This window comes from Apus apus, chromosome 13 (assembly GCF_020740795.1).
Source record: "Apus apus isolate bApuApu2 chromosome 13, bApuApu2.pri.cur, whole genome shotgun sequence".
NCBI lineage: Eukaryota > Metazoa > Chordata > Aves > Apodiformes > Apodidae > Apus > Apus apus.
The window spans coordinates 15,536,510-15,563,271 of record NC_067294.1 but is presented as its reverse complement, the minus strand read 5'-3'; the positions used below and the strand labels follow the sequence as shown (position 1 = coordinate 15,563,271).

The window sequence follows — 26,762 nt, the reverse complement described above, 5'->3', positions numbered from 1 at the left end:
AGCTCTAAATTTAAAAAAAAAAAAAAAAGAAGCAGCAACAAAAAAATACCCAAAGCAAACAAACACCAACACAACAGGTCTGAAACAGAAGCTGGGGATGAAGTAAGGAATTACTGCACACGCTGGAGGTGGTCACACACAGGAATCTATGGCTGCTCCATGGATAGTACAGCTATGAGCCTTCTCTAACAAACCAGAGCAGAAAACTTACCATGGATTTGAGAAACATTCCCTACCGTTCAGAAGTGGTTGCGTGGAACCCAGATGATTTGGCAGAATATTTCAAGATGGTGAGTTTAATCTTGTTTTGTCTTTGTATGATGGAGGAACAAACTAGTGTAACACTGTTTGTGCCAAATGGGCAAAGCTGGCTGCAAAACTAAAAGCAAAACCACTAACAATTAAGGAGCTGAGCTTCTTAGCTGTGGACACATGGGCTCCTAATTTTTTAGTCTCAGTTCAAAAAATCTTTCACCTTTTGGTTTGAAGTCTTTATTCTAAAATTTCCTGAGCAAACCTCAGGGCTCAAGGTTACTAGCTACCCCTTCTTTCCTCACACTGTTACCTTTTTTGATATTACCTTGTTTGAGTAGCTAGGAACCATTTCTTTTGACATTTTTTTCACTTGTGATGATCCATAATTTTAATTTTACTAAGGAGAGGAGTTTACAGACTGAAGAAATACTTTGAAAGGCAATGTAGGCATTCACTGCCAGTATATATCCTCTGCACAGCAATGAGGACACCTTTGTAATTGCCCAGGAATGTGTAACTGAGCCAGTTTTGTTGAAGTTTCATTTCTGTATGTTCTCTGTAAATTGCTTATTTTTGGTTTCGCATCAGACTTGGTGCCTCCTCCATCCCTTTGCAACTGAATAAATTCCCCCCAAAGTCCAAAACTGTCAGCATGGAATTTAACATTCAGACCAATCAGAAGATTTGGGAAGATTTTCAAGTAATGCCAGCATAGCTGATTAATTTCCAAGTGTGATATCAGACTAGACTTGTAAAACTTCAAACTGTTTGGGCTTCATTTTGAAATAATGCAAAATGTATTGTTTCCTATAACTCTATGAGAGTTTTACTGGGGGAGGTGAGGCAAGCTAGAACACAAAACTAGCAAATACAGAGAAGCAGATCAAACACAAACAAGCAGATCAAACACAAACTCTATGTCTACCAAATCTCCAGAAAAAGGAAACTGCCAACTATTTGCAAACCTCTAATTTTAGGGTGCAGGGGTTAATGGCACAGGAACATGTCATGAAGAGCTGGAGATAGAACAGACGAGATCATTATCAACAGGCAACTTCAAACAAATATGAAAAACATTACAACACTTGCTCATGGTGGTTTGGATCACCATTTCCAAGAGGCTAAGGTGGCAAATGGTTTCCTGAAAGCCTTGGTAATGATACTCTCGACAGTGATAAAAAGGATTAACTGTAAGTTAATGAAACACTGGAAGAGGCTGCCCAGGGAGGTGGTTGAATCACCATCCCTGGAGGTGTTTAAAAGATGTATCGATGTGCTCAGGAACACGGTTTAAGCACTGGACTTGGTAGACGTAGGTTAATGGTTGGTAGAGTTAGGTTATGGTTGGAGGTCTTTTCCAACCAGAACAATTCTGTGATTCTGTGATTCTATCATAACTGAACAGGCCTGGTTACATTAATTATTTAGTAACTCCTCTCTACTGAGCTAGATACGCCCCAGGATAGAGATAATCTTGACATCCCACTTTTACAGAGGTGAATCAGGGCAAAAGTTGCTCAAAGTCATCTAAGAAATCTGCGTAAGAAACTCCTGTCAGCCTAAGCCAGCCAGCTCTGGGCAACCACCATAAGTGACCGGATCTTCTCCTCAAATTTCCCTCATGTGTAATTACAGGGTTGAATGTTATACCTTAGGAATCACTTATTTGCATTTGAATAATATATTTTGCCTGTAGTGGTGTGTTCAAACTCCAGGATTCAAGCCCAAGAGGGACAGGCATTTTTCTTCCCTCCTAAGCATAGATAATTGTGGCATGATTTTCAAAGGATAATCACATTCAAGTTTTCCCTCACCTAAAGAGACTGTTTGTGGCACAGGGCCGTGGTAAGATTTTTGTCCATTGATTTTTAGGTTACATCTTTATACTAGCAAAATTCAGCCAGCACACACATCCCTAATTTATGTAACAAAATTATGATGTATTACTGGTACTAATAAAGTCCTCAGTTTCAGATTTTTCAAATAAGAATACTCAATACCTAACAGTAATAACACCTATTTAATGATTCTAGATATGTTAAATTAAAGCCTATACTCATTTAATCCATGTAGTCAAAATAGGGAAGGACCAATGAAGAACCAAACCTTTGAATAATTTCTAAGACTTTTAATTATTTTTTTTGTAAAAGCAAGTATGTTCATATTTATAATACCCCATGGGTTATTTTTAATAGCTGAACAGTATTTTTCATCAATTACTTTAAGAATGAGATTAGGTCTCAGCCACACTAATATGTTCTACCAAGCACAGCAGTTGTTCCCTGCTACATACAGACTTGTGCTGGAAATGTCATGCTAGCACTCGCTGTATGAGAGAGACATTGTTTACAGGTTGAAGTCCTCAGTCTGCACGAAAGTCTTAATCTGTGTACTAAAAATTTAGCAGAGTTAGGTCTGTTTCTGCAGATGAGTAACTGAAGGTGGCTCCTAAAAATATTCTCTCCACTGTTAAGATTTTTTCAGGATCTCTTCTCACATAACACCAAGTTACAAGATTACTCCTTAAAATTAATCACCAGGATAGAACTAAGAAAGGACATAGTGCTCCCTACAAGATGTTTTCTGCTTTAGAGGAATTCTCCCAGCAGCACAGGATCATTTGTCTGCATCACATTCACTAACTTAAGTTTCAGGCAGGAACAGACATGTTCTTCTGTCTTGAAGGCTCCAAAAAGTCACACTGTATGCCCACTCTCTGGGTTCTTTCTGGTATGGACTTTATCAATTTGAAACAGAAAAAATGCATTCTAGGCAGATTAAAAACACAAGATGTGTTCTCACATTATGCTATTACTCTTCAATAAATTATAAAAAAAAAACCCACACCAAACCTTAAGACACTCACTGGAAACATTTAAGAATCTTGTTAAATGTGGCTGGTTTTTTGGTTTGTTTTTGTTGTTTGTTTATTTCTTTTTTCCTAAGTTCCCTTGTTAAATTTCTGCTTGGTAGAAATAGGAGCTGTCTTTTCTTATATACATGAGCAGCTTCTAAAATTCATGTACTTGTCCTAGATGCTACTGTAAAACATAACACTGTGGAAAAACTTTCCAAATTTTATATATAATTTCCAGCATTAACAAGCAACATTCCCACCCAGAAAAGGAAACTTTTCAGTCACAAAAATTAATTCAGTGACTGGGATCAGAGCTTCAGTATTCCAAGATAGTAAGGTTTTTGCTGTAATTCCCATTTTCCACAACTATTATGCCGATCAGTACTACAAACTTTTCCAAATATTTCTTTGGGCCAGGCAACTGTGAAGTTGATTTTAAATATGAGGAATTACATATTCCTAAATGGATGAAAATACATAAATCCACCGAAAAATCTTTGTGTTAAAAGTCCATGTTTACAGAACAAAATGAGCCATTTATGTTCTAGCACACCAAAAGGTAACTTGAAGCAACCACACAAAGCTTGCCACTTGTCTCTGTGTCTTAAACTATTCTTACAATGAGTGGTGCAACAATAATCTTCTTTTCATTGACAGTTGAAGTATAAGGACTGTGAGAAAGTCGTGAGAAAACACAGCATAAATGGACAAAGGTTTTTGGTAAGTAGAATTGTAAAATTCCTTGCTGTAAAATTCCCATCAAGTGACAGTTTCACCTCCTCCTTGCTTTGCATTGGCAGATGCAAAGTACTTAGCAGATGGTTACTGAGGTAGAAAAGTGAGAAGTAGAAGCCTTTGCTAAAATCAGCCAGACAACTTGCTTTAAATATGGAATGCTGGGAACCCAAGCATGTTGTTTCACACACATGTATTTCAGTGTATATTTTCTTGTATTGAATTCACCTCTTCCTTTGTAGGAAATGCTTGTTTACAAATACCATGGACACATTCACAAAGGGCATTTCATTGCACATCACCTTAAAACTAAGTGCTTAAAAAAGCTTTAGAAAATATTATGTTCTTTTGTATTTAATGTGAGAAGCATAATTCCAAGATTACCAGGAAGAATGCCATGGATGATGATTTCAAGCAGATTTGCACTCACACTTGTCATCAGCAGCACAGGTTGTTACCAGGATGCGCTTCTCTATTAATTGTCTAACACTGTCCATTGAGATAAATTATAGTATCTCAAGACTTCTTTAATAATAATCAGGGACCTGTCTTCCTGTCTGCTAGGTGATGGTAATGTACAGTGAAAAGCAATATCCAGAAAGCAAGAGAAAAACAAGTGAGAAAAAAAATAATAAAATAAATGGAAGATTTTAAAACACTGCTGAAATGTTTTGTTTTACTGTCTGTTCACCTGCTTTAGCTTAAGCATCTCTGACAATCTCTAGGGAGATTGTTGCACAATAAGGTTTTCTTTCCAGTTCTTCTGGGATGGATTTTAACTTTGCCTGTAAATCAGTATAACATAACACCAAATCAGAAAAGCAAATACTTGCCTTTAACTTTGCATAGAGTCTCATTAATATGAAATTAATCCTGGAAGAATGGTTCATCTGCTGGTAAACAAATACATTTACCCAACTCCAATCTGGTAAGAGCTGGTTTAAGATTTTAATTCTCCTTACAGATCTTCTTAACAAACTATCATTAAAACATTCTAGCCACAGAAATACTTTGCTTTGAAGCCAGATGTGATTATTTTGTCGAAGTTCTTTGTGTGTCAAGAAATACACATGTTGTTTATAAACTTCCTAGATAGTTCAATACAACTGGCAGCAACATGAAATAAAAACCAACATGCAGCCAAACAAAAAACATAGAGAGGATTTTTTGTGGAAACACGTTCACTTCTGAGCCATGTGATGGGCAGGCTGTCCTCTTGCAATGTTTTCCTATGCACTTTACATTCCTATCATTATAAACTTCATGCCACATTTTTGAACATGCAAACTTCTGTAAGTCACAATCAGTTCCATGAACAATTGTGTGATAAATACCATGTGTTTCTTTTTCAGAACATGTCTGAAAATGATATTCAGAAATTTCCCAAACTCAGAGTGCCGTAAGTAAAGCCAAACCAACTTAACATTAAAAATTACCTTAGCTGAGAACGTTTTGAGCGAAAAAGAGGAATGTACCAAAATAAAAGGAGTGTAGTCATGGCTGCTCAAGCACAATGATACAAGACAAAAAAAGATTGTCTGGGAGATGTTCAAAGGAACTGATCTGTAAATTCTTTGAATTAAGCAGCTCTACAAAGGCTAAACTTTTTTTGCAAGTATTACCTTTTAAGTATGATTTAATTGTTCATGTTTAACTGTTGACTTTACTCAAAGCAAAAATTTAAAGTCAGATATTTAGACAACAGCTGAGGAGTTCAAGTGATTTTCATCATGTGCTTCTCCTTTAGGTGGGCATTAAAGATAAAACAGTCTGGAACACTTGATTCACTGTGAAACAGCTTTCCTTAGGTCCTCTACAGCCTTTTCTAGTCAGATCTTTTGGGTTTCTCAACAAGAAGACAACTTGAAATCATGAGCTTTAAGAGTGAAGCTCAGAAACAAATGTGAAGAACTGATTAAATACATAAATTAATAAGTCTGAATGACTGCAACTAATGTCCTTGTTCTCAGCTTTCTCCACACTTACAAACAGGGAAAGAAATCACTAGAATACTGTGAATACACATGGAAAAAAGCTGGTGTGATGTGGAGTCCTCCATGTAATTCCTCTGTTTAAAACTAGAATTAAGAGCTTTAATACAAAAGAGTCCTGGTTTCCATTTTAAAAAACAACAACAATAATAACAATCAGAAAAATACCCACAGACTAAAATTCTTGAGTGAAAAATCTGTCACTTTTTCAATCAATTTCGTTACTTCAGAATCTCCATGTTCTCACCAAAACGGGAAGTGCTTGCAATTGACTTCTACCAGAGCACAATCACACCTTACTTTTATATTATAATGCAAACCTCTCCTAGTGAGAATAGTTTTTCTACAAGCAAAAAACTGTTTTAATAACAGTGCTAAAATCTGAGCATATTCTATAAAAATGCTTAATAAAAATAGCAAGTGTGACACCTACAGCATCGCCCAGTGGAATGAATAAAAAGTACATAATCAAGAGAGATTGTTCTCCAGTAACTTTAGCAGCATTATGCTGACCTACATGTACTGAGAATAGAACCCAGCACTTGCAGCTACACAAGGTTTACAAACCACAGCCTACATCCATACAGACCTCCTGAGCTGGGTGTGTGGTTTTACTAAATATATACATTTGAGCAAATCTACTGATCAGGTATTAAATGTAACAATGTCATTACTTGGGGAGGATTCTTTAACTTTTACAAGAATCTTTAACTGTCTAAGTAGGTAAAGTTGTCATTAGCAAGTAAGATAGACCATTTTTGAAACTAATAAAAAGCTGTCAGACCTAATCATGAGGGTGTAACTAACATTATGCTAATAAATCTAATGAAAAAAAAAAGGTCAGTATACAGCTTAAGGGATACATGGAGTTTTCTTATTGCCTGTTATCATTACTAGCAGTCACAGAAGGACATAAAGGTTTATACTTGTGGATGAAAAATGTGAGTCTTGCAAAATATTTTAAAGTACATTCATCAGAATGTGCCTCAGTTAAAATGGTCTGAATTAATAAACAAGGAAAAGTGAAGGTCTCATTCAAAATAACATTGGTGGTTGGTTGATACCTGAGCTATGATCTAAACACTGAAGTTAATCTTTGCTACTTTTACTGTTTACTATCTTGAGAGAAAACATTTCCAAGTTTTCAGTATGTCCAGGTCCTAATTCAGGCTGTTGATCCGTCAGTGGCAGGTTGGTTACAAACCTGAGATTTGAAATTTTTAACCTTGGTCAGGAAGCTTATATCCTTACTTTCAGGAGAGCCAAAGTACAAAGCTAAGCATTAAGAAGTCTGTGGTGCCCTTATCTTTTAAATAGAGAGCCTTGGGCAGAGGCTGGTGTGTGTGCACACGTGCTCTCTCAGATGAGATGCTAAAGGTTGTTGAAAGGTTTAGACCATAAATGATATTCAGCCAGTCTTGAAGCCAACATAACAGTATTGCACCTGCCCAATAGACTTTTCTCAAAGGCCAAGACGAAGACCTCATCACAAACTGCTCTTGGCAGTGTTCAATATGCAGTTGTGCAACTTCCTAGTTCTAGAGGACTTTGCCTTCCATCTTCCTCACTCGTATGAATTCCTTTAGCCCAATACAGGTGGAATAGAGTCTACTCATAACAACAGTATCTGCAGTTAAGCAAACAAAACCCTGTTTCAGGGTACTGCTTGGGGGTTGGTTGTGTGGGTTTTTTTTTCATTTTCAACTTCCTGCCAGTTTTAAACTAAGCATCTAGTGGAGGAGGTAGAAAGAGAAGTCTGAGTAACATTTTCTGCAAGTGCTGTTGCCTTATCCTCTCCTATCATCCACTCCCACAACTCAGAAAGCAGTGTGGTTTTGGTACTTCCTTCCTCTCATGGCTACAGACTCAGTTGCTCACTGCATCCATCTTCTGTAACACTGTTGCTTGTGAAGTGTCACCATTCTGAACTTGGCCTTCTTCTAATAACCTCTCTGAGCCATTGGTTTGGAGCATGTCAAATAAACCTGAAATTTAAACTAATCTAAATATTAGACACTGCATTTTAAGCAGCAAATGATTAATTTTTTGGCAGCAAGGTAAAATAAGCAAATTTTTCCGTTTAGTTTCTCCTCAAAAATTAGTTGGTGTAAATCCTCATAGCAGCCAACACAGGGTTGGTCCAGAAAGCTTCCAGGCACTCAGATCTCATTCATACCCATGGAAGTCTGAACTAAAATAATTAGCTCTAAACCCAGCAATCTTCATTTTACTTATTTAGCTGAAAATAAACACAATATTATGAAAGATTCTTCCTCTGTCTCTTCCACAGGAGAGAATAAGCCAAACACATGTTCTGTAATCCACATCTCAAACAGAGCACTGGTTTACTCAGTTTACTGTCCATCCTTGAACATTCCCTGATGTTTCTCATGGAATTCATGATTCACACAGAAACTTCCTTATCACCTGCAGCAGAAGAAAATTTTTTTTGCACAAACGAGTGTTGATTGCATAGGAAAGAAGAAGAGTAAGAGGAGTCCTAAGTCTGTACCTTGGCATTTTTCTTGCTTTATATAATTTGCTTGTGTAACAATGTTAGATTAAGATGTCTGTAATCCTTCTTAAATCATTAACATATGTGCATGTGCTTATTACAAAAGGGGCAAGTAGGACAGTATTTGCTTCAAATCAGAAAATTGCCAAGTACTTTCTTAAAAAAGAAAATCAAAAAACTATTCTTCCTTTGCTTTTCTGTTTTCATACTTGGATCCTTGTGTAAAATATCCTTAACTTCAAATTTCTCCTCTTCCCCCTTTTCAGACAGCATGATCATACCCATCTGAAATTGCTTGTTCTCTGGCATTTGTCCCCCTAGAAGTTTCCATAGTCAACCAGGGCAACCCTATGCCTTGATTTTATCTTTTAATCTGAATTACAGTAAGGCAAGTATTAGGAAAGTAACAAGAGTAAGAGGAGGGATAATTAAAATAAGAAAAAAAGATATTTAGCATGATTCAAGATTAAAAATTAAAATAAAATAGTGTGTTTTTGTTGGCTTTAAGCTTGTCTTCCTCAAGTCCTAGCAAAGAAAAGCAGTTAGACATCAAAGAGGTGCTCAAATGAGGTAATTTGGAAAAAAACTAGGAATTATTATTGCTGAGTAGCTGAAACAGACATGAGAGAAGAAAGAAAACAAAACAGAGTGGTAACTGTCTGGCCATAAACAAAGATTTTGCAATACTGGTATAAAGTTTGATTGATCAGGTGTATGGAAGAGAACTTGATTTGTTTGCCACTGGACTTTCTAGGTGGGACTTTCCTCAGAAAGAAATATTGGGAATTAAGAAACAGATCATGACTCACCATAAACTTTCTTTGAAACAAAAGCTCTATGTGAACCAAAATATTCATTACTAGCAGAGCAGAGTTCAGTTGCTGTCAGTGGCCTTAATTCTGTTAATCTCAGTGATGACTGCTCAGTAACCTCAGAGCTGTTCTCAGGGAGTCAGTCAATATAAAAACTCTCAGGCCCAGATGTCCGTGCTGGCTGTGGCTGCCAGCAACATTAGCAGCATGAATACATCCTCCTGACTGAGAATTTACTCAAGATTGCACTTCATTGGCTGTTATTCACCCGACTGCTGGAAACGAACTACACATGAGTGATGAGAAACACACCCACCTTCTCATCATACACCTACGGTTGCCAAATGTTCCATAAGCATTTCTGCCCTGCAAATGTTTTATAACATGGAGCTGTATCAACCTCTTCACCTTTGTTACTGGAGGGATTCTGGGTTAGGTATATCTTGGTTGCAGAGGGATGGAGACACAAAGAATGGAGAGTAGTCACAGGGTACAATTAATCTCTGCTTTTGCAACCATAAGCTTGGTAGAAGTTGTTTCCTGAAGCATTATCTGCTTTTGCCATGCAAATATAATCAATCACCATTATTTAAAGCAGTACTGCCCTGCATGATGTCTACCACACCCAAAGTTTCTAAAGCTTGCTGGGTTTAACGTTTATTTTTAAACTTCATCCACCATTACAGGTTTTTATGTTCAAAAAAATCTAGTTTTCAATTGGATGGGCTATAGAGTAATTTCACACTAAGATAAAAACAAATTCAATATTCTTACCACATCAAAATAATAATTCTGAATCACCATATTTGATTTAGTATATACTGAGGGAAAGCAGTTAAGAAAAGAACTGAAGTTTCAAGGATTTTTTTAAACTATTTCTGTGTTTCTTTTAAATAGAATTGTAAGTAAATTAAGTCAAGAAATTAACAGAAATGAAGGGAGGCTGTCTTTCTTTCCAAAGTGGTAAGTAAACCAATTCAGCTTTCTTTTTCAAAACTTTCAGATATCTCCTTTTTTGACTGTTTAGAGCAATAATATGTGGGTCAGAGGGACAGCTGGAAATTATATAAAATAAAAACTCTTATTTATTAATGTCATCTGTTAAGAACAGCAAAGCCTGAGCTCATGGACAACCTAGATACTTCTGCCACATCAAGAACCAAGTAACATACACATTTCATACAATTTTCCATCTAACTAAATGAATCTTTAGGAATGCTATAAATTTGCCAGGCATATTATTGCCTGGCATACTAATAAATCATCGTTAATACACTTCTGAGACCTACATGTTGTTGCACTTTTTAATACTTGATGATTTACCATTGAATATAATATTCTTGCAGTAGAAGAAAAGCAAAAATTGCAAGAACATTGCATGAGAAAAGAACAACTTACATGCAATGAAAGCTAAGTCTAGTCTACATAACATGGTTTTACAGCACCTGCTAACATGATTTTACACCTTTGCATTAACTGGAGTTCAAAACTAGAATTGAAAGCCATAAAAATATTTATCAACCTTACAAATACTTATGATCTCAACTTTCAGTACCTTGAATGCAACTAGTAAAGATAATTTTCTATTTTCCTGACTAGGTTCCCTATTTATTTACTGAGTCTTGTTTCTGAGGACTTGATCTCAGTGACTTGAATTTTTTTCAAGACAGTTTAGCTCATGTTAGGATCCTATAAGTGAAATAGGAAGTAATGTGGTTTTAGAATTTTGGGCAGAGTTGAGCTAATCTATAAAAAACTCATTCTACTGTTAAAGTTAACCACTGTCTTTATTTCAAATAGATTTCAGTATGCTTCAAACACTTAAGAACTGCAAATGAAAGTAAGTTTTTTTGCCTTTTTTGCAGGGCCCAAACACAAAAAATTCCTGAAAATCCAGGTAAGTGTGTACTGGTAGATAGACTCTAATAACAAAAAGTGTTTAAAAAATATGAAAATATTAAGCTAATCCATGCAGGGCAGAGTAAATGGAAGAGGGGGGAGGAAGCCAAAACAAAAAAAAAACAGGAAAAGATGAGAGCACAAAGTTGTAAATATAGAATAAAGAGTAGTTACAGGAGAACAGGTAATTTTTTACTTATTATTTTTTTAATACAAAGATAGTGAAGGAAGACAAGAGCAGAGACATTTCCATGAACATCCCCAAACAGCCTTTCTGTAACCCAGTACATGCTACCTGTGCTTATACATTTCTGTTCCAACAACTCTGCCCCTGTCTCTGGTCTTAGCAGCACCATATATCCCAAAGGTAAGCTTCTAGATTCCTGCTGAACTTTTAATTCAATTATTTTTTTAACAGGCCACGAGCACTTAAAACTTTTACAAACCACCATGTTCCCCCAGTCCTATTGAAATTAGGAAACCTTTTGATATGAAAGCTAAAATGGTATTTAAAAAAAGAGATAAGAAGTCTGTGCTTATTTAGAAGCATTCTACTTAAATTATATTTAAAAGTGGAAGTGTAGGACCAACTTGAAGTGACAGCACATGTGTCATCCCATACAAAATCAGCGGTGTTCTTCATTTTGCACCAGAATGCTATTGGCAGTACCTCTCATGCCTGCCTGCCTGGGAAAGGCCTCCCTCATTCCTGTGGCACAGCATTGAGCTTCAGAACTGATCTGGGATTTGTTGTGTCCTTTTTGTCAAGTTATGCTGTGACACTTTCAAGTTGTGCTTGCTAAGAAGCCTGTGATTATGCTTCTTTACGCAGGATACAGTCAAGACGACGGTGGCTGGTCTTCATTTGTGAGTATGAGGTTTAACAAAACCTACTCTCTGAATGGATGACTTGTGTAAGGTTGATCCTTTCTTGCATTATCTACTTTGGGCAGCACAGGTGGAGTGAGCAATGGCAGAAGGTGTTAGGTTGAGGAGAAAGAAGCAGGAGCATGAGTGATGTCAGTAGCTGCATACAAACTTCACTGAGAAAAGGGTCCCCTGGAGTAATGCAAGGCAGAGCTTCAGAATGACAGCCCTACACCACTGGCTCAAGTAGGAGCCTATGACCAGCTCTCCACAGACCCTTAGCTGAATTTTATATACTTATTTCAATCTCTTAAATAATTGGCTAATAAAGGAAAGGTTGCCATGTTATTCAACGGCGATTCTTGCCATTTTATTCTCTACGCTTAATTCGTTGAAGAATCTAATTTTTTTGCAGGCAACTAGACTGCAAAAGTGCCTTTTGGCACAGGAAATGCCTTGATAAGCAGCACTAGATGAAGCATACACAATTCAGCTGGCTACAAGAATGAGATGACTGATGCACAGTTTGGGCTTATGAAGATCTCTTACGCTCACCAGTGCCAATGTTTTGGTTTCTTTACAAAAAATGAAGAGGCATTTTTAAAAACAACTTGCTCCTAAGTTTGCAGGAGATTTGCTGCCATTTTAGAGCACAAAAGGTAAAAGTAATCATCTATTGCTGACATAGAGTACCTGGGCCTTGGCAGATTGCACAGAAGGTATGTGCAACAACCACTGCTGTATTTTCACTGTGATCTTGCTAGATCCTGCAGGTTGTATGAAGCTGCTTGGTTCTGGTGAGTGGAGAGCACAAAAACCCATATAAAATACCTCACTTTTTGCTGAAGAATTTTTAAATAGTTGAATCACAGGCTGTGAAGTACATGTTATTAAGAAAGAACAAATATCAACAGACATCATCTGCTGCTCCAGAGTGTTTCTAGGAAGCACTGAATTGCTGCCTGTGCTTGAACTAAAACAAAGACACTGTGCATTTCAGTAAGCTATCACCTTATCTTGACCTCCTACTGCAGCTACTGTTATAAAATACTAGTTTCCTTTCTGAAGCTGCTGTTTCTGAGTACTGTAACCATTAATAAAATCTCTTCCTTTCACCAATTTATTTCAACAGTGATTTTTTTTAACTCAAACTTCTTTTAAAAGCTCCATATCCTCCAGAGTGTAAAATACCACAGTGAAAGGCCATGAGGAAATTGCACTGAATTGTTGAGTATCCTGTTACAGCATCCATCTTTTATGTAAATTTGACAGGATGAGGATGATGACTACGAAAGCCCTGATGATGACCAGGAAAAGGAAGATGAGGCTGACTATGAATCACCAACGGAAGAACCTGAGGAAGCAGAACACGACAGTGATGGCTACGAGCCACCTCCATCCAATAATGATGAGGCACACCACAATGTCATATTTCCTGCCAAGTCACTTGCAAACAATACAGATTATATAGGTAACTACTAAAAATTAGGTGTTATTAATAATTTCCAAACAATGTTTTCACACATTATCAACCACATTCTAGGTGGCTGCTGATATAGAAGGTTTTTCCTTGAAATCCACTATGTACTCAATGTAAGATTTATCGACAAACTGACAGGATGTTGGTGGCTTTATGACTTTTAAAGCTAAATTTTCTACTTCAGACAAGCTCTGCTGGATCAACTATTAGTTTCGTGTGATGAATGCATTATTTGACCTTTGGCTTGAAGGTGAAGTTAAACATATGTACATATTGTATTAGCTTTAGTAGTGCCACCTTGAACAGAGCAACTTGTCATAACAGTGGCAAAAGCTCTAACGAAAACTGGGAAAAGACAGAGATCAGCTTTGTCTGTCATTTTTTTTTTTTATGTCTGGTTCTTTATCAGCCTGCAGTTGTGGAGTCAAATACAGGAGCACAAATCTGCCAGTTAGACTGGCTGGTGTTTCACACCATCACTGCAGTGTGGGCCAACAGACGAGCAGATGGAGTCACCCCTCCACCAGAGGGATAGACAGGCCTCTAACACCCAACACAACATTGATCATAAAGCAACTATCCATTACACACTAAATCAATGTATTTATGACATACTAAACTAAGTATGCAGGGTATAGCAAGGGCACTTTTTCATAAAGATCTAATGAGAATAAAATAACCAAGCAGTTGATCATCTGGGGAATTCTGCTTTCTTTAGACAGACCTCCAACAAACAGATCATCACACCAGCCTCCAGTACCACCCCAGCGACCTGGCCCGTCCCCAGTACCAGCCTCGTTTGGGGGAAGAGGTGCTTCTGTATGTTTCTTTTTTAATATTTCACCTATTTCCCCTGCCAGTACTTTCGTAGAAGTCCAAGTGTAAAGCCATTTTCTTTCAGATAATGAACATAGAGGAAACATTTCACCCATCAAAAGAGATTTGAACTGTGTTACAGGGTGGCCATTTTTTCATGGAATAATTAAATAGCAGTGGACAAAAATATTAAATTATTTCATATTGTTTGGCTGTTTCTTACACAGGAAATTTGTACCCACTTGTGAATGCCTCTCCCATATAAATCGTAGATTTGTAATACATACCTCTTGGTTTCTTCAGTGATATTTGTAAAGAGAAAAAAAGGCTAACTCTTCCCAAGCTATACTCTAGCAATTGTCTAATTGAACTAACAGCATATAAAAATATGAGGGACTGTATAAGGTGAACTTGACAATCCAGATTTTTTTCCTTTTTTGGGGTGCTGCCAATACTTCCAAACTGAAGGTTATTGTGCTGTTTACAACTGGCACTACAGGTTCACTGTATGCCAGAACAGATGTACATTACACCTACTTGTGCACACAAGTAAAGGTCATTTTAGGATGTGATAAAGGGACTTTGAGTCTGTCTAATGTCATAATTCGTATATATAAAACACACAGGACTCTCAGGTGTCCTGACTTCTCAAGACTGCAGTCCTGAATTGCTGCTCTTTTTTAAATTATTATTATTTTTTAAAATAAGAATGAACATTGGAAGACATCTCTCTGAAGAAATCTTGGTTTAGATGCAAATGTATTTTGCTGCTGGTGACAACAAGATGCTGCTTGAGCCTAGCTCTCCCAGTAACAAAGAGCAGTCCATTCTCCCTGTGCCACAGCCAGCAACACAGACTTAGTGCATATTTATTAACTTCAGATTGACATCCACTAATTTCAATACCAGTTTTCAAAACTAACACCTGCTGCATTGAAGGGGTAAAGGTACAACAGCACTGTTGAAATTCCTGTTTCTTTCCTTTGACAATACTCGTGCTCTCCCTAAAGTCAACATCCCACTAGGGTACTCCATGTGAGATGAAGCAGATGGAGGCAATTACGCATCTAAAAAAAACACATGTATGTGGGTCATTCTATAGGAGCATTAATGGCTCCTAACCTTCCTGCATTGAGTAATTCCTTGTGCTGTACCAGCGACAAAGACTGGTAGATGTGGTGTGGGGGCTGATACACTAAACTCAAAACAGAAATGTGAAGACACACTTTAACCACATGTACACTTTTTGCTTTAGCTGCCAGCTTTTCCTCCTCCACCAAGCAACAACGATTTGAGTAGAGACAGAAATACCAAGCCTTTGAAACGTAAGTGCAGCTGGTTTTCTCTCTGTAAAGCTTTTCCCACAGCCTATAGAGCACTGCACTTTTGCCTGTTAGGTTCTCAGTTCCACTGTCTAATATGTATACAGAAGTCTCTCTTGTTCCAAGCAGTAACACCAGTTCTCGGCTATGTAAAATAAGGACATATTGACCTAGAGTAGCAAATTATCTCACACACCTTTTGTGTTTAGCCCCAGCTCCTTCTATAGACAGAAGCACAAAACCCTCACTGGATCGTCTTGCTCCACCATTTGAAAGAGAAAGCCCAGTACCAGGTCAGTATTTGCTTAAGCTAGTATCAGTGGTGGGTTTTTTTTAGTTATTCAAAATTATCAGTTTGAACATAACTGATGCAAAAGAACAAGGCTCAACCAAGCACACTATAATCCAGTCACATACAAGGTGATCTGTTTATGAATAAACAACGTGAGCAGTACTTAAAAAGTGAGAGAAACTGTATCTAGAAAGTAGCAGCCCTAGCTCAGCACTAGTTGAACAGAAAGCCAGTATGAGATCCCTGTGCTGTGTCCCTTGGCTATAATACTTAAGAATGCACAAGGAAGTACTTAGTAAGTTAAAAAAGGAAATAACTTTTGCATACAAACCTAATGAAACTGCATACATATGTAATTTGGCATCCAGACTTAAATGAATGCTCAGAACTGAAAAAAAAAAAACAAAACACAGAAAAAAAAGTCCTCTGTTTCTGTCCTCTGAAAACCATATTTTGCAAAAAAAATTCAAAGTGACTAATCTATGATCTTTATTTATTATGAATTTCATCTGTTAAATAATGGCATAAAAGTACCCAGTAATTCAAAGGTGAACTATAACAAATATTATTGTAAAACATGCCACTCAGAAATTTTTAAATTTTCCTTTCGTAAGCGATACAGAAATTTTACCATCTCTTGCAAAATATTTTGTTGTCTGGCATGTGACAGACTCTGCAATATTCACTTTCAATGATATTAAAAACTTGTTTGTTTCATAGAAAGTTTAATTAATTATTGTAACTTTCATTTTTTCTAAATGTAAACTTTTACTACTTTCAGGGAGGAAGCCAAGCTTTCCTGAAAAGGTAAAGTCTTTTTTGTATGGTGCTTTTTTTTTTCCCCCAACTATTTTGAGACACACGTTCTTTTAACTACTGCTTGTTGTTTTACAGCCTCTGACTGCACAGCTAAGGTAAGAGTTTTGCCTATGGCAATGAGAGTCTTGATGCCAGTATTTCCCAGTTATTTCTTACGAAGCAGCTTTGTGCTTTTATTTCATCATGATGCTGCTTCTTTAGGTCTCTGGGGGAACAGCTGGCAATGATGCCAAAACCTCCTGTCCCACCAAGTGACAGATATGAAAGAGGCAATCCACCTCCTCTAAGGAAGCCAACTCCTCTAAAGTAAGTGTTCATTTCATTGAAAGGATAAAATTAATTTAACAAAAACATGGATAAGCAGCACAGGACAGTATAATTTACTGCCACTGCATGCCAGCAGGGCTTGCAGATGTAGCAGCTTTGCTGTATGAATATGTATGGCTGTGGGGTAAGCTACAGAGAAGTGCCAATGCAGAAAAAGCTCCCTCCCCAGTCACAGCTAAACCAGCCATTGGGTAGGGCATGACTCACTTCCAAGTTGCACAAAAAAAAGATATGATCCATATTTTTTCTACAAGATCAAGTTCTTGCTCGAGGGAACATTCCTTCCTGAGTTCTATTGTTCAGGTTTTTTTGATTTATCTTTTTTTTAGGATGCTACAAAAAGAAAGCTTTCCTACCATTGATTTTACCAGCCTGCAAAACTCCTTCTTAATAGCAGACAGCATTCTCTAGCAGAACTGGATAACTCTCTAGCATTTTCCAGCTAAGTTGTGGGCTGAACAGTGTGACTGATCTTCAAACAAAATAATTGATACCTGCTAATCAGTCAGGGTCATTTACCAGAGAAACAAAGACTGGAAGGCTCATCACATGCTCTGTTTCTAAATACTATAAATGAGTTCAATTAGACTTGAAGTCTAATGTTTCATGATTGTAAAAGTTATTTTAAGCTCTAATCTTATAATCAACTAACCAGACACTTTCCTTGTTCCTAGAATCAAGGACTAGCTTAACAGATTATGGCTGAAAATTTATGAGGAAAAAAAAAGTTTCTGCATTAATTGAGTCTGTAAAACTTAATAAAAATTCACGTCTTAGTTGAAAATATGACCTAACACTCACAAAGTAAATCAGTAATATTCCACCTATGATTTATGTTTTGTTTTCTTTGTTTCATTTCAGGCAGGGTTGGCCACCACACAAGAAAAATGAAGTAAGTAGCAAATATTTAAAAATATAGGGACAACAATAAAATTAAGTACATGTAAAAGTTAATAATTCTGGAAGAGGTAAACTATTTATTTCATTAGTTATAATGAATACTCATGGCTTTTACATAGGGAATGGTTGCCTTTCTATGTCAATCTCAGTTTGCCCCCTGTTATCTTAGATAATAGGAAGAATAAGGCTAGAAATTTTTTTATGACATGGGAGAAGTGATTTTGCTTACACTAGGATTTAGTTTTTTGCAGCTTAAGCTGACGTAGAGGATTTCACTTTAGGAACTCTGAAAGCCTACACTTACTGAAGGAATGAGGAAAGTTTATATCTCCTGACAGTTTCTGACTATTGTGGGTCAAGATCCATTATCTACCTCACAGCTTATTTGTTAATAATATCTGCACCTTAACAAAAGAACTTCAGAAATTATTTGGAGTTGTGTGACAAAAACCCCAGCATTTTAGATTAAACTGACAGTAGAGATACTAGAGTCCTTGTTTACTCAAAAATCACCAACTTCCAGGTTTTTGTTTAGTAAAATCTCCCTAAGAACCGTGCTATAATATGTTGCTAATGTATTTTTTTTTTTTTGGTTCCCCAGGAAGAAGAAGACAGTAAGTACTTCTACAGTGATTTTCAAAACTTAGTTTTTCTTTGTCTTTGTTCTAAAAAAAAGAAAGAATAAAAATTATCACAGATTTGTTTCTTTAGAGTAATTTCAAAAAGTAAGATGGTGCCTTTGCAGGTTGTTGAATACTTATAAAGTACCTCATGTAGATTTACATACTAAAGCTGCAAAACACAGGAAATCAATAGCTAATAGCTTCCTTCAGACAGCCAGTCACAAGACAGCTCATTTGCTTCTTTTGAAACACATGACATTTTAGAGGTTTATGATCTGGACACAACATCAAAAATCTAAGCATGCAAACCTGGAGTTCTCCCAGTTTTCAATAAAATGTTCAGTTGAACCCTGCTGGTACTATTGTTACTCTAATAAACAGAAGCAGAATTTTTTCATGTAATAGTAGTATTTATAAATTACTTCATAATCCTGGTTCCTAAAATTAAGTTAGTAAAGTGGCACCACAACAGAAGCAGAATATTTGACCAGGTCTCTACAAATTATCACTACCTCTAATACTCCATCCAGAACAGGGCAAACTGGGCTCTGCAGAGCACAGTTCATCTGTTCCCCTCTCAGCAGCACCTGAGGTCTGAGGGCACTGCAGAAAGAAAGAAAAAAAATATTTTTACGCTGTTTTTTATGATGATATGAGAGAAATCTCACAAAGAAATGAAGCTCAAAACAGAAACCTCGAATCCACTATTTAGAGAACACATGGTTATGCACCACCTCAGCTCTACTGCAGTCAAGATATCTGAATTGTGGCTTTTCCAGAAATTAGAAAATGTAAATGCTGCTCAAGCCTGCTCCAGTTTATTTTTAATTCTAATACTTAATCTTAAGTTCTCAATTGACCATATGAGCTTACAATCTGTAATTAACATATCAAGGACATATTTCTATAGAATTATTTACTCCATATTGTTAGTCTAATAAAGCAGCAGTAAAGTGACAGCATTTCTTCATTCTACCCCCTATAAGAATGTCTCACATAAATGATGTTTCCTTCTCTTCCTCTCCACAGCTGTACCCCAAAGATCAGTGCCACAACTATCTTTGCCTCCATACAGCTCCAATACATTCCCATCCAAATCTGTCAAGCCTCCACCTAAGCCAGGATGCAACAGTTTGCCTGCTGCAGAAAGGTTTGTTTCACCCATTATTGTATCATTCCTTTTGAACCTTAATCTCTTTGCAATTTAGCAAATCATAATATATATCTGGCTATTGGGTTCTCAAGCAAACAGAAGAAAACTGCTTTAAGTAGCCCATTCCTTTTCGAGCCATACCCTTGCCCCCACTACATGCTAATTTGTGTTGTTCCTACCATCAAGGAGAATCCTTCCTATAATTGAAGCTCTGCATTCAGTGAAGCCAAAAGCGAAAATCAGGACACCAAGAAAAAAATACAAATCTCTCAGTTTTATGTCAAGGAAGTATTTTAGGGCCTACACAGTACAATGTTTTTGTTCCTGAGACATCCCTCCCATTTCCTGCAGGATCCGTAACAACGACAAGCCTTTTTGGGAATGGATCACCTGCTACAAAACTACACAGGCCATTGTTTTAAACTATGGACATAGGTCCTTTAAAAGGATTCCACTCACTCTTGGAGCCTAACTGGTAACTCTGTGACTACTAATTACTTCAAAACCGAAAAAAGCACAAGAACAACTTTATTTGCTAGATGGAAGATCCCTTAATCCAGTTTTTACTTCTGAGGTAGCATGAAACAGACTCAGCCTTTGATGAGCTAGAGTGGGTTTCTTGAGTCTAAGTCTGAAGTACATTTTCTGATCTCTGTGGTTTTTATGGCTCTTTGCTGAATTCCTCCCATTTACCCATCATCATCTGGAACTGCCGACACCCCAGTAGACCAAAGTTCGTAATATCAAGGTCATAGGCAACTATGAACTATTCCCATGAAGTACACTTCTGCTTATATTCAGACAAATTTTTGAGGGGCAGAGGCCCCCATTTGGCTGATTGTCTCCCATGAATCACAAGTCATGATAGGGTGTTATTGTTCTGTGAACATATTTAACATATTGATCCCAGAGCTTTTTTTACAGGTCATTTAAGCAGAAGATAAATATGAACTGTAAAGGGAAAGCATGCAAGTGGTTTGCTCCCAGTTAGGTGAATGCATCTTTTTAAAGAATGAAAAATTTAAAATTGGGCCTCTTCATTTAGAGAAATTTTAGATATGGGTTCTTGGATCAGGCCATAAAAGGAAATTGTAGATTTTATTAAAAAAAAAAAAAAGCATAAAAATGATCACAGGAGGGAAAGCATAGGCACAGGGAAGTGTTATGGTGCTGTGGGTATGAGCTCTGTGTCACTGTCAGCTCACAGAATCCCATAGTGGTTGAGGTTGGCAGGGACCTCTGGACATCATCTAGTCCAACAGCCCTGCTCAAGCAGGGCCACTTAGAGTCAGTTGCCCAGCAACATCTCCAGATGGCTTTTGAGTATCTCCAAGAATTGAGATTTCTCAACCATTCTTGGCAAGGTGCTCCACTGCAGTGCTCACTTGCCCTCACATTAAAAACGTGTTTCCTGATGTTCAGAGAGAACCTTCTGTGTTTCAATATGTGTCCACTGCCTCTGGTCCTATCACTGGGCACTACTGGAAAGAGCCTGGCTCCCCCCTCAGGTATATGCATTAATAAGATACCTCCTGAGACCTCTTTTCCAGGCTCAGCTCCCTCAGACTTTCCTTGTGAGATGCTCGGTCACTGGAATCTTCCCAGCAGCTTGACATCCATAGTCACAACACTCATGATGAGATATTGCCTTTTTCATCAAAGTTATAGAAGCCACAAGAACAATTACTTTATAGGTGGAACCCCACAGAAACATCTAGCAAGCTGTTGCCTGTGCTTCCTGTGTTTAGGAAATAAACGAATCATCCCCTGTGAAAATCCAACAAGCTGAAGCAGTTTTCTGCACTGATCCTGATATAGAAGTCTTGGTGCCATTACTGATTCCCTCTACCTTATTCCCAGATACTGAGCTTCAAGTAAACATAATGGTGGATCTACCTACATAAAAAGAAGAAAAACAGAGAAGGCTATCCTCATCTTGCATAGGTCTCAGGAGGATCTCACATTGTGTAAAACAGGCACAAAGTCCAGATCAGTTCTTTAGAGCACAGAAACCTTTTATTGATACTGACTACTTTTTGGTTTTTTAACAGTGCCAGAAACCTGTGTCCAAGTGGCTCACTACCACCACGCCTCCACTTCGGTTTGTACCCTGTGTTCCTGCATTTCTTATTCAAAAAATTACTGAAGGTTGAAAGGTGGTTTCAGTGCCTTTTGGGTGTTTGTTTGTTTGGTTGGTTTTTTCCTACAGATGTTTCTGATTGGATTGTGAACAGAAAACTACCAAGTTCCTGACAGGCATCTTAGTAACATACTTAACCTGAATCTAAGACTTGGGATTTTTGTCCATGAAGTTTGGGCTTAATGCCTAAACCATTGTCAAAACCTCATCTAGGCCTCTTTTCCAACACAGCAACACTGCCTGCAAGTCACTGTGGAAGGAAGAAAACCCCTTCCATGTGAAATATGCTGCATATTTATCTTGTAATTAAAACAAACAAACAAACAAAAAAAGATGAGAAATCCATTTCTTTGCAAATAATTTTTACATGTGCTAACCCCTGCCAATGTCTTATTGTGACATGTTTTAGTTTCCACATGCTAAGAAGGCAAGAAATGCAAAGGGACATTACATCTGACTGTCTCTAAAGAAGCCAGAAATACTCTCAACTAAGTAATTGTGGCACAGAAGCTAAAAAGATGTAACATCTATTTCAAGCTGATCTGATTTGAAGGAAACCTGAACTGGCAGAGTTCAGCTAACACCCCTCTGCACCAAGGATGAATTTCTGTAAAGAGCCTGCATATCTTGTAGTAGCTTAACTTGGATTTCAAATAAATTAAAAACATCTGAGTATCAGACTGATGTAAATTCTTCATGCATCATAAAAATCAAGATTATACACTCTCTATGCACCCCGCAGATTATTTTCCTGGTTTTAAGGGTTTTTTTCTACTCTCATGTCTTTAAAGGCAACAACAGCAGATCTCCTTCTAGGGGCACACCTGACCTAAGACCTCCACTGCCAATCCCTAGCAGACAGACTGCTCACCAAACAAACACAGAGGAGGATGAGGTACGAAACAAGTATTAACCATAACTGCTAAACACAGAACAGTTTCTGATTTCAAGAGAGAACATTTATCAAAGTTGCTTTTCTAGGTAGTAGTCATTGTCAGGATGTTAGTAGGTGCTTTCAGTTTTCTTTTCTGTGTCAAACCTTAGTAGCATATTTTGTCATCACCAAGGAAAACAATAGCCACAAAACCCAGTAGAACAAAAGAATAAAAATACTTGTTTGCTGGATTACTTGCTTTGCACAACTGCCTTCAACTAGCATTGCATATTTAGTTCTCTTTCCACAAAACCTTGGTGAGTAAAGAATTCATACCCCTTAATTGTATTTTTGTTTCACATTTCTTTAAATTTGACAAGTTTAAAGCAAACCTCTCCTGGTGATAATATTGCTGGGCAACTACATATGGTATGTTCACAGAAAGTCTGCATTATTGTCTCACATGGTAGTTAAAAAAGAAAAATGAAAACAAAATAATAATTAAAAAAACCCTACCTGAAAACAAAATATTAAAAAATAAACAACAAAACAAAAACCAACAAAAATGAAAACAAACAAGAAAAGAGAAATTAAGGCATGGGATGCTGGTATCCCAGGCAGACAAAAGAGAAAATGTCTCCTAAAATCCATCTTTTCCTGAAAATTTTTAGCTAGGTGTGTAATATTTTCAAATTTATCAAAGTGATCAAATAATTTTAAAATCATTAAGAGCCACTTACCATACAGCAATATATACTAGTATGATCCCTGAAGCTCATAACTTCAGAGAATCTGCACACAAACCCAAATATCCCACACATGTGAATTTCTCTCTACTTACTTGCATGTTGTTAACACCACAAGCTAATTAATTGACAGCTGACTTTGCCCTTTATTCTCCCTCTCAAAACCACAGGACTCACTAAATGATGAATGGTACGTGGCTTATGTTAGTCGGCCAGAAGCAGAAGCAGCTCTTCGAAAAATAAACAAGGTACTCTTTAGTCCTTGGTGGGTCTCACCATCTCCTAGCCAGCTGTTCTTGCAGTCATATGGGAAGAGTGAAGGTAATAACATGGGAAGGTTATAGCCCCAAGATGGGTACAGGGAATGTGGGATTCACCTGGAATGTCTTTACCCACACAGAAGTTACGTGTCTAGTCTAAACCAGCCATGAAGGCTGATGTCTTCCATACTCCAAGAGAACTAATTCAGTGTTTCCAGAAAGGAATTTCACTTCTCTTTGGAGGAATGACTTGTTCTCTGAAACTAGTTCTCTGTTACCAGTGAGGAATTTGCTGCAAATTTCAAGTTTTAGATAGCGTGAATTTGATCAGATGAATCCCAACATTTTCTAGGGCATTTTTACCAGCAAACTTAGGTACTGATTAAAACACATGAAGCCCAGGCTTAACTGTGCGTGTAGAGATGACCCAAATTGTACCCCGTCACTGCAGGAAATCTGTGTACTCTACAGTGCTTCACAGCACATGCAATGAGCTGAAGCATGGACATGCTTCATGTGCATGTACAGCACTTCAATGACTTGTGCTGCTATCCAGCTTATGGGGTCATATTCAATGCATTTAAGAAAGGGTGTTTCAGTTGAAGATTTGTTAAAACAGACCCGAATTGAAGAAATGCAGAGAGAGCAACAAGATACAATCTCTGCCAAAATTACACAGACATTATCTCATTTTAGGCTGTCTCTAAATATATCACATGGAAACCCTGATTGGCACTTAGCAGAAAAGTCCTTCGAGGTTTGACCTTCGATATTTTATTTGCTCCTTTAATAGAACACCATTCTTCACTTCCCTAAAAATCTGCTTTTATATCAGACAGAAAGTTTTAAGTAGCAGATTTAAAGATAAAACGTTTGAGAAAGGACCTAAACTTTTAAACAGCGCAGTTCCTCTTACCAGAAGAAAGAGATTTCAGAAAGAAAAAACACCTAAAAGCCTGAGTGTTCTAGTTAAGGTTGTTATGCTGATCAAAAGCAGAAGAGATGCTTATTTGTAATATTTCATTTTTTCATCTTTCAGGATGGAACGTTCTTAGTAAGAGACAGCTCAAGAAAAACTGCTACTCACCCATATGTACTGATGGTGCTGTACAGAGATAAAGTGTACAACATCCAGATTCGTTACCAGGAGCAAAATCACTTGTATTTGTTAGGAACTGGGTTAAAAGGAAAAGAGGTACTATACCTTTTTCACTCTGTTTCCCTTCACCTTCAGGTATCTCCTGTCTCATTCCTAAGTGTCAGGTGAGGTAACCTGGCAGCTGTTGTACTTCAGTGGAATTCTGCATATTGTTTTAGAGTTAATCCTGTTAGAGTACACTACTGCTGGAAGGAAAATCAGATTCTCCTTTTTACACTCAGGGAATGAAGGGATAACCCTAGAATGCAGCTGCTAGAAATCCCTGATTAAGGAATGTTTGTTTACCACTAAGATACCAGATAAGGGAAATATACAGTTGAGAATAAATCCATATCTGCCAACTGTGCTGCTTTGCTCCCAGACTGCTGGTTTACTTCCACTTGTGTTGGGTTTACTGGCACCAGACAGACTGGTCAGCACATGTACTGCAGTTGTGATTTGAGACAGAACTCTCTGAATTAATCGGTCAAATTTTTTAACTTTCAAGTGTGATTATCTTATCAACCACAGTGACAACATCATATATTAAACAGGCCAAGAAAGCACAAATTAATTATACAGCATTGCAGCAGGTTGTACACACACTAGATTAACACTTACCAAGCTACCAACTATAGCAGAAATGAAAACAGCTGATCTGAGAGTATTTACTAGACCTTGTAAGACTGCTAAATATTTAGAGTTATTAAAAACAACATTTTGGTTTTATCCATTTCTAATAATTCTGATATTTTTGTCATAGCCTTCTCATTTTTTTCCATCTCACAGGATTTTTCTTCTGTAGCAGATATCATTGATTACTTCCAAAGAACACCTCTTCTTCTGATTGATGGAAAAGACAGAGGTTCAAGAAACCAGTGCATGTTAAAATATGCTGCAGGACATATTTAAATGTGACCTTAATGATGATCACATATAGAATTGAAGCCTAATGAACTTTGTAAACTTCAGGATATTTCCTTTTTCAGAAAACTAAAATAATGAAGCCATTAAAAATCCTTCTAATTTTAGGAAAAAAGGACAATGTTATTTTAAAACTGTGCTTTAAATGCAGTACTCTATAAATCTGATTTTCCTACAATGTGTTTATTACTGTCCACCAATCACACAGTACACGAGAATTTTTTATCTTCCAACATATCTTGTGTATCTTCTTGAGATTATTTCCATACCAAGTTAGAGGACCAAGAAATAAACAGCAACACAAGTATCTGCTTTCATAGGAGAAAGAAAAAAGTAAGCTACTTTTCAGACCAGAACTGCAGCAGCAAAGACAAGACAATAACAGTGAATTATTTTTCCTGCTACCTACTTCCCAATAAATCTAACTATGACCACTTCTATGAAAAGTCTACGACTCCAACCTGGATCCTGAAGACATCCAGGTCTCCACAACACCAAGAACACCCCAACCCTGGACATGGAGCTGCCTGTGTCTGTGCTGGTCAGCAATGAAACTGTCTTAGCTCACAGTTTTCTAGAAAAATAAAACGCCTTCAGATATCATGTTCTCTCTGCCATACCACTGATGATCCACTGATGGCCTGTCTTAGCCCACAAATTGGAATAATGTATCTCCTAAGATCCTCCAACCTCAGTCAGAAACAAGCTTTTCCCTCTTCACACAGATCTTGCTTAAGCTGTGTCTTTCTGACTCTAAATTAAGGAACTATTTTTTATAGGTGACACATCAACAAGATCTTAATCAGGTGATTATTAAACAGCAGAACACACCAAATATCTTAGAAAGCAGAGAGACACTAACAGGCTAAACTTAGTTCCTCTTCTGGAACTACTTTCTGGTTTTGATGCATTTTGATGCAAGAAAAAAAACACGACATTCTCAGTTCTAAAATATAAGGTACAACTGAGGGCCACTGAAACATACTATATCAAGAGTTTTTCCCTCTCTTTTGTTAA

General features: G+C 37.2%; 1 protein-coding gene across 1 annotated transcript; it reads left to right on the top strand.

Annotated features, from left to right (window-relative positions):
* On the top strand, positions 1–26,762 carry LCP2 (lymphocyte cytosolic protein 2). Its single transcript, XM_051631110.1, has 21 exons — positions 1–290; positions 3,770–3,832; positions 5,200–5,246; positions 10,063–10,128; positions 11,031–11,062; positions 11,897–11,931; positions 13,204–13,402; positions 14,130–14,230; positions 15,483–15,552; positions 15,759–15,842; positions 16,623–16,648; positions 16,736–16,755; positions 16,862–16,966; positions 17,849–17,879; positions 18,489–18,501; positions 19,540–19,660; positions 21,715–21,764; positions 22,595–22,698; positions 23,594–23,671; positions 24,723–24,878; positions 25,611–26,762. The coding sequence occupies exons 1-21, from the start codon at positions 213–215 to the stop codon at positions 25,731–25,733; spliced, it is 1,602 nt and encodes a 533-aa protein (XP_051487070.1). The 5' UTR covers positions 1–212; the 3' UTR covers positions 25,734–26,762.

Coding starts and splice junctions, on each gene's coding strand:
- LCP2 (XM_051631110.1), top strand. CDS start 213: ATGGATTTGAGAAACATTCCCTACCGTTCAGAAGTGGTTGCGTGGAAC. Junction 15,843..16,622: donor AAGAGAAAGCCCAGTACCAG/GTCAGTATTTGC, acceptor TACTACTTTCAG/GGAGGAAGCCAAGCTTTCCT. Junction 22,699..23,593: donor CAAACACAGAGGAGGATGAG/GTACGAAACAAG, acceptor TCAAAACCACAG/GACTCACTAAATGATGAATG.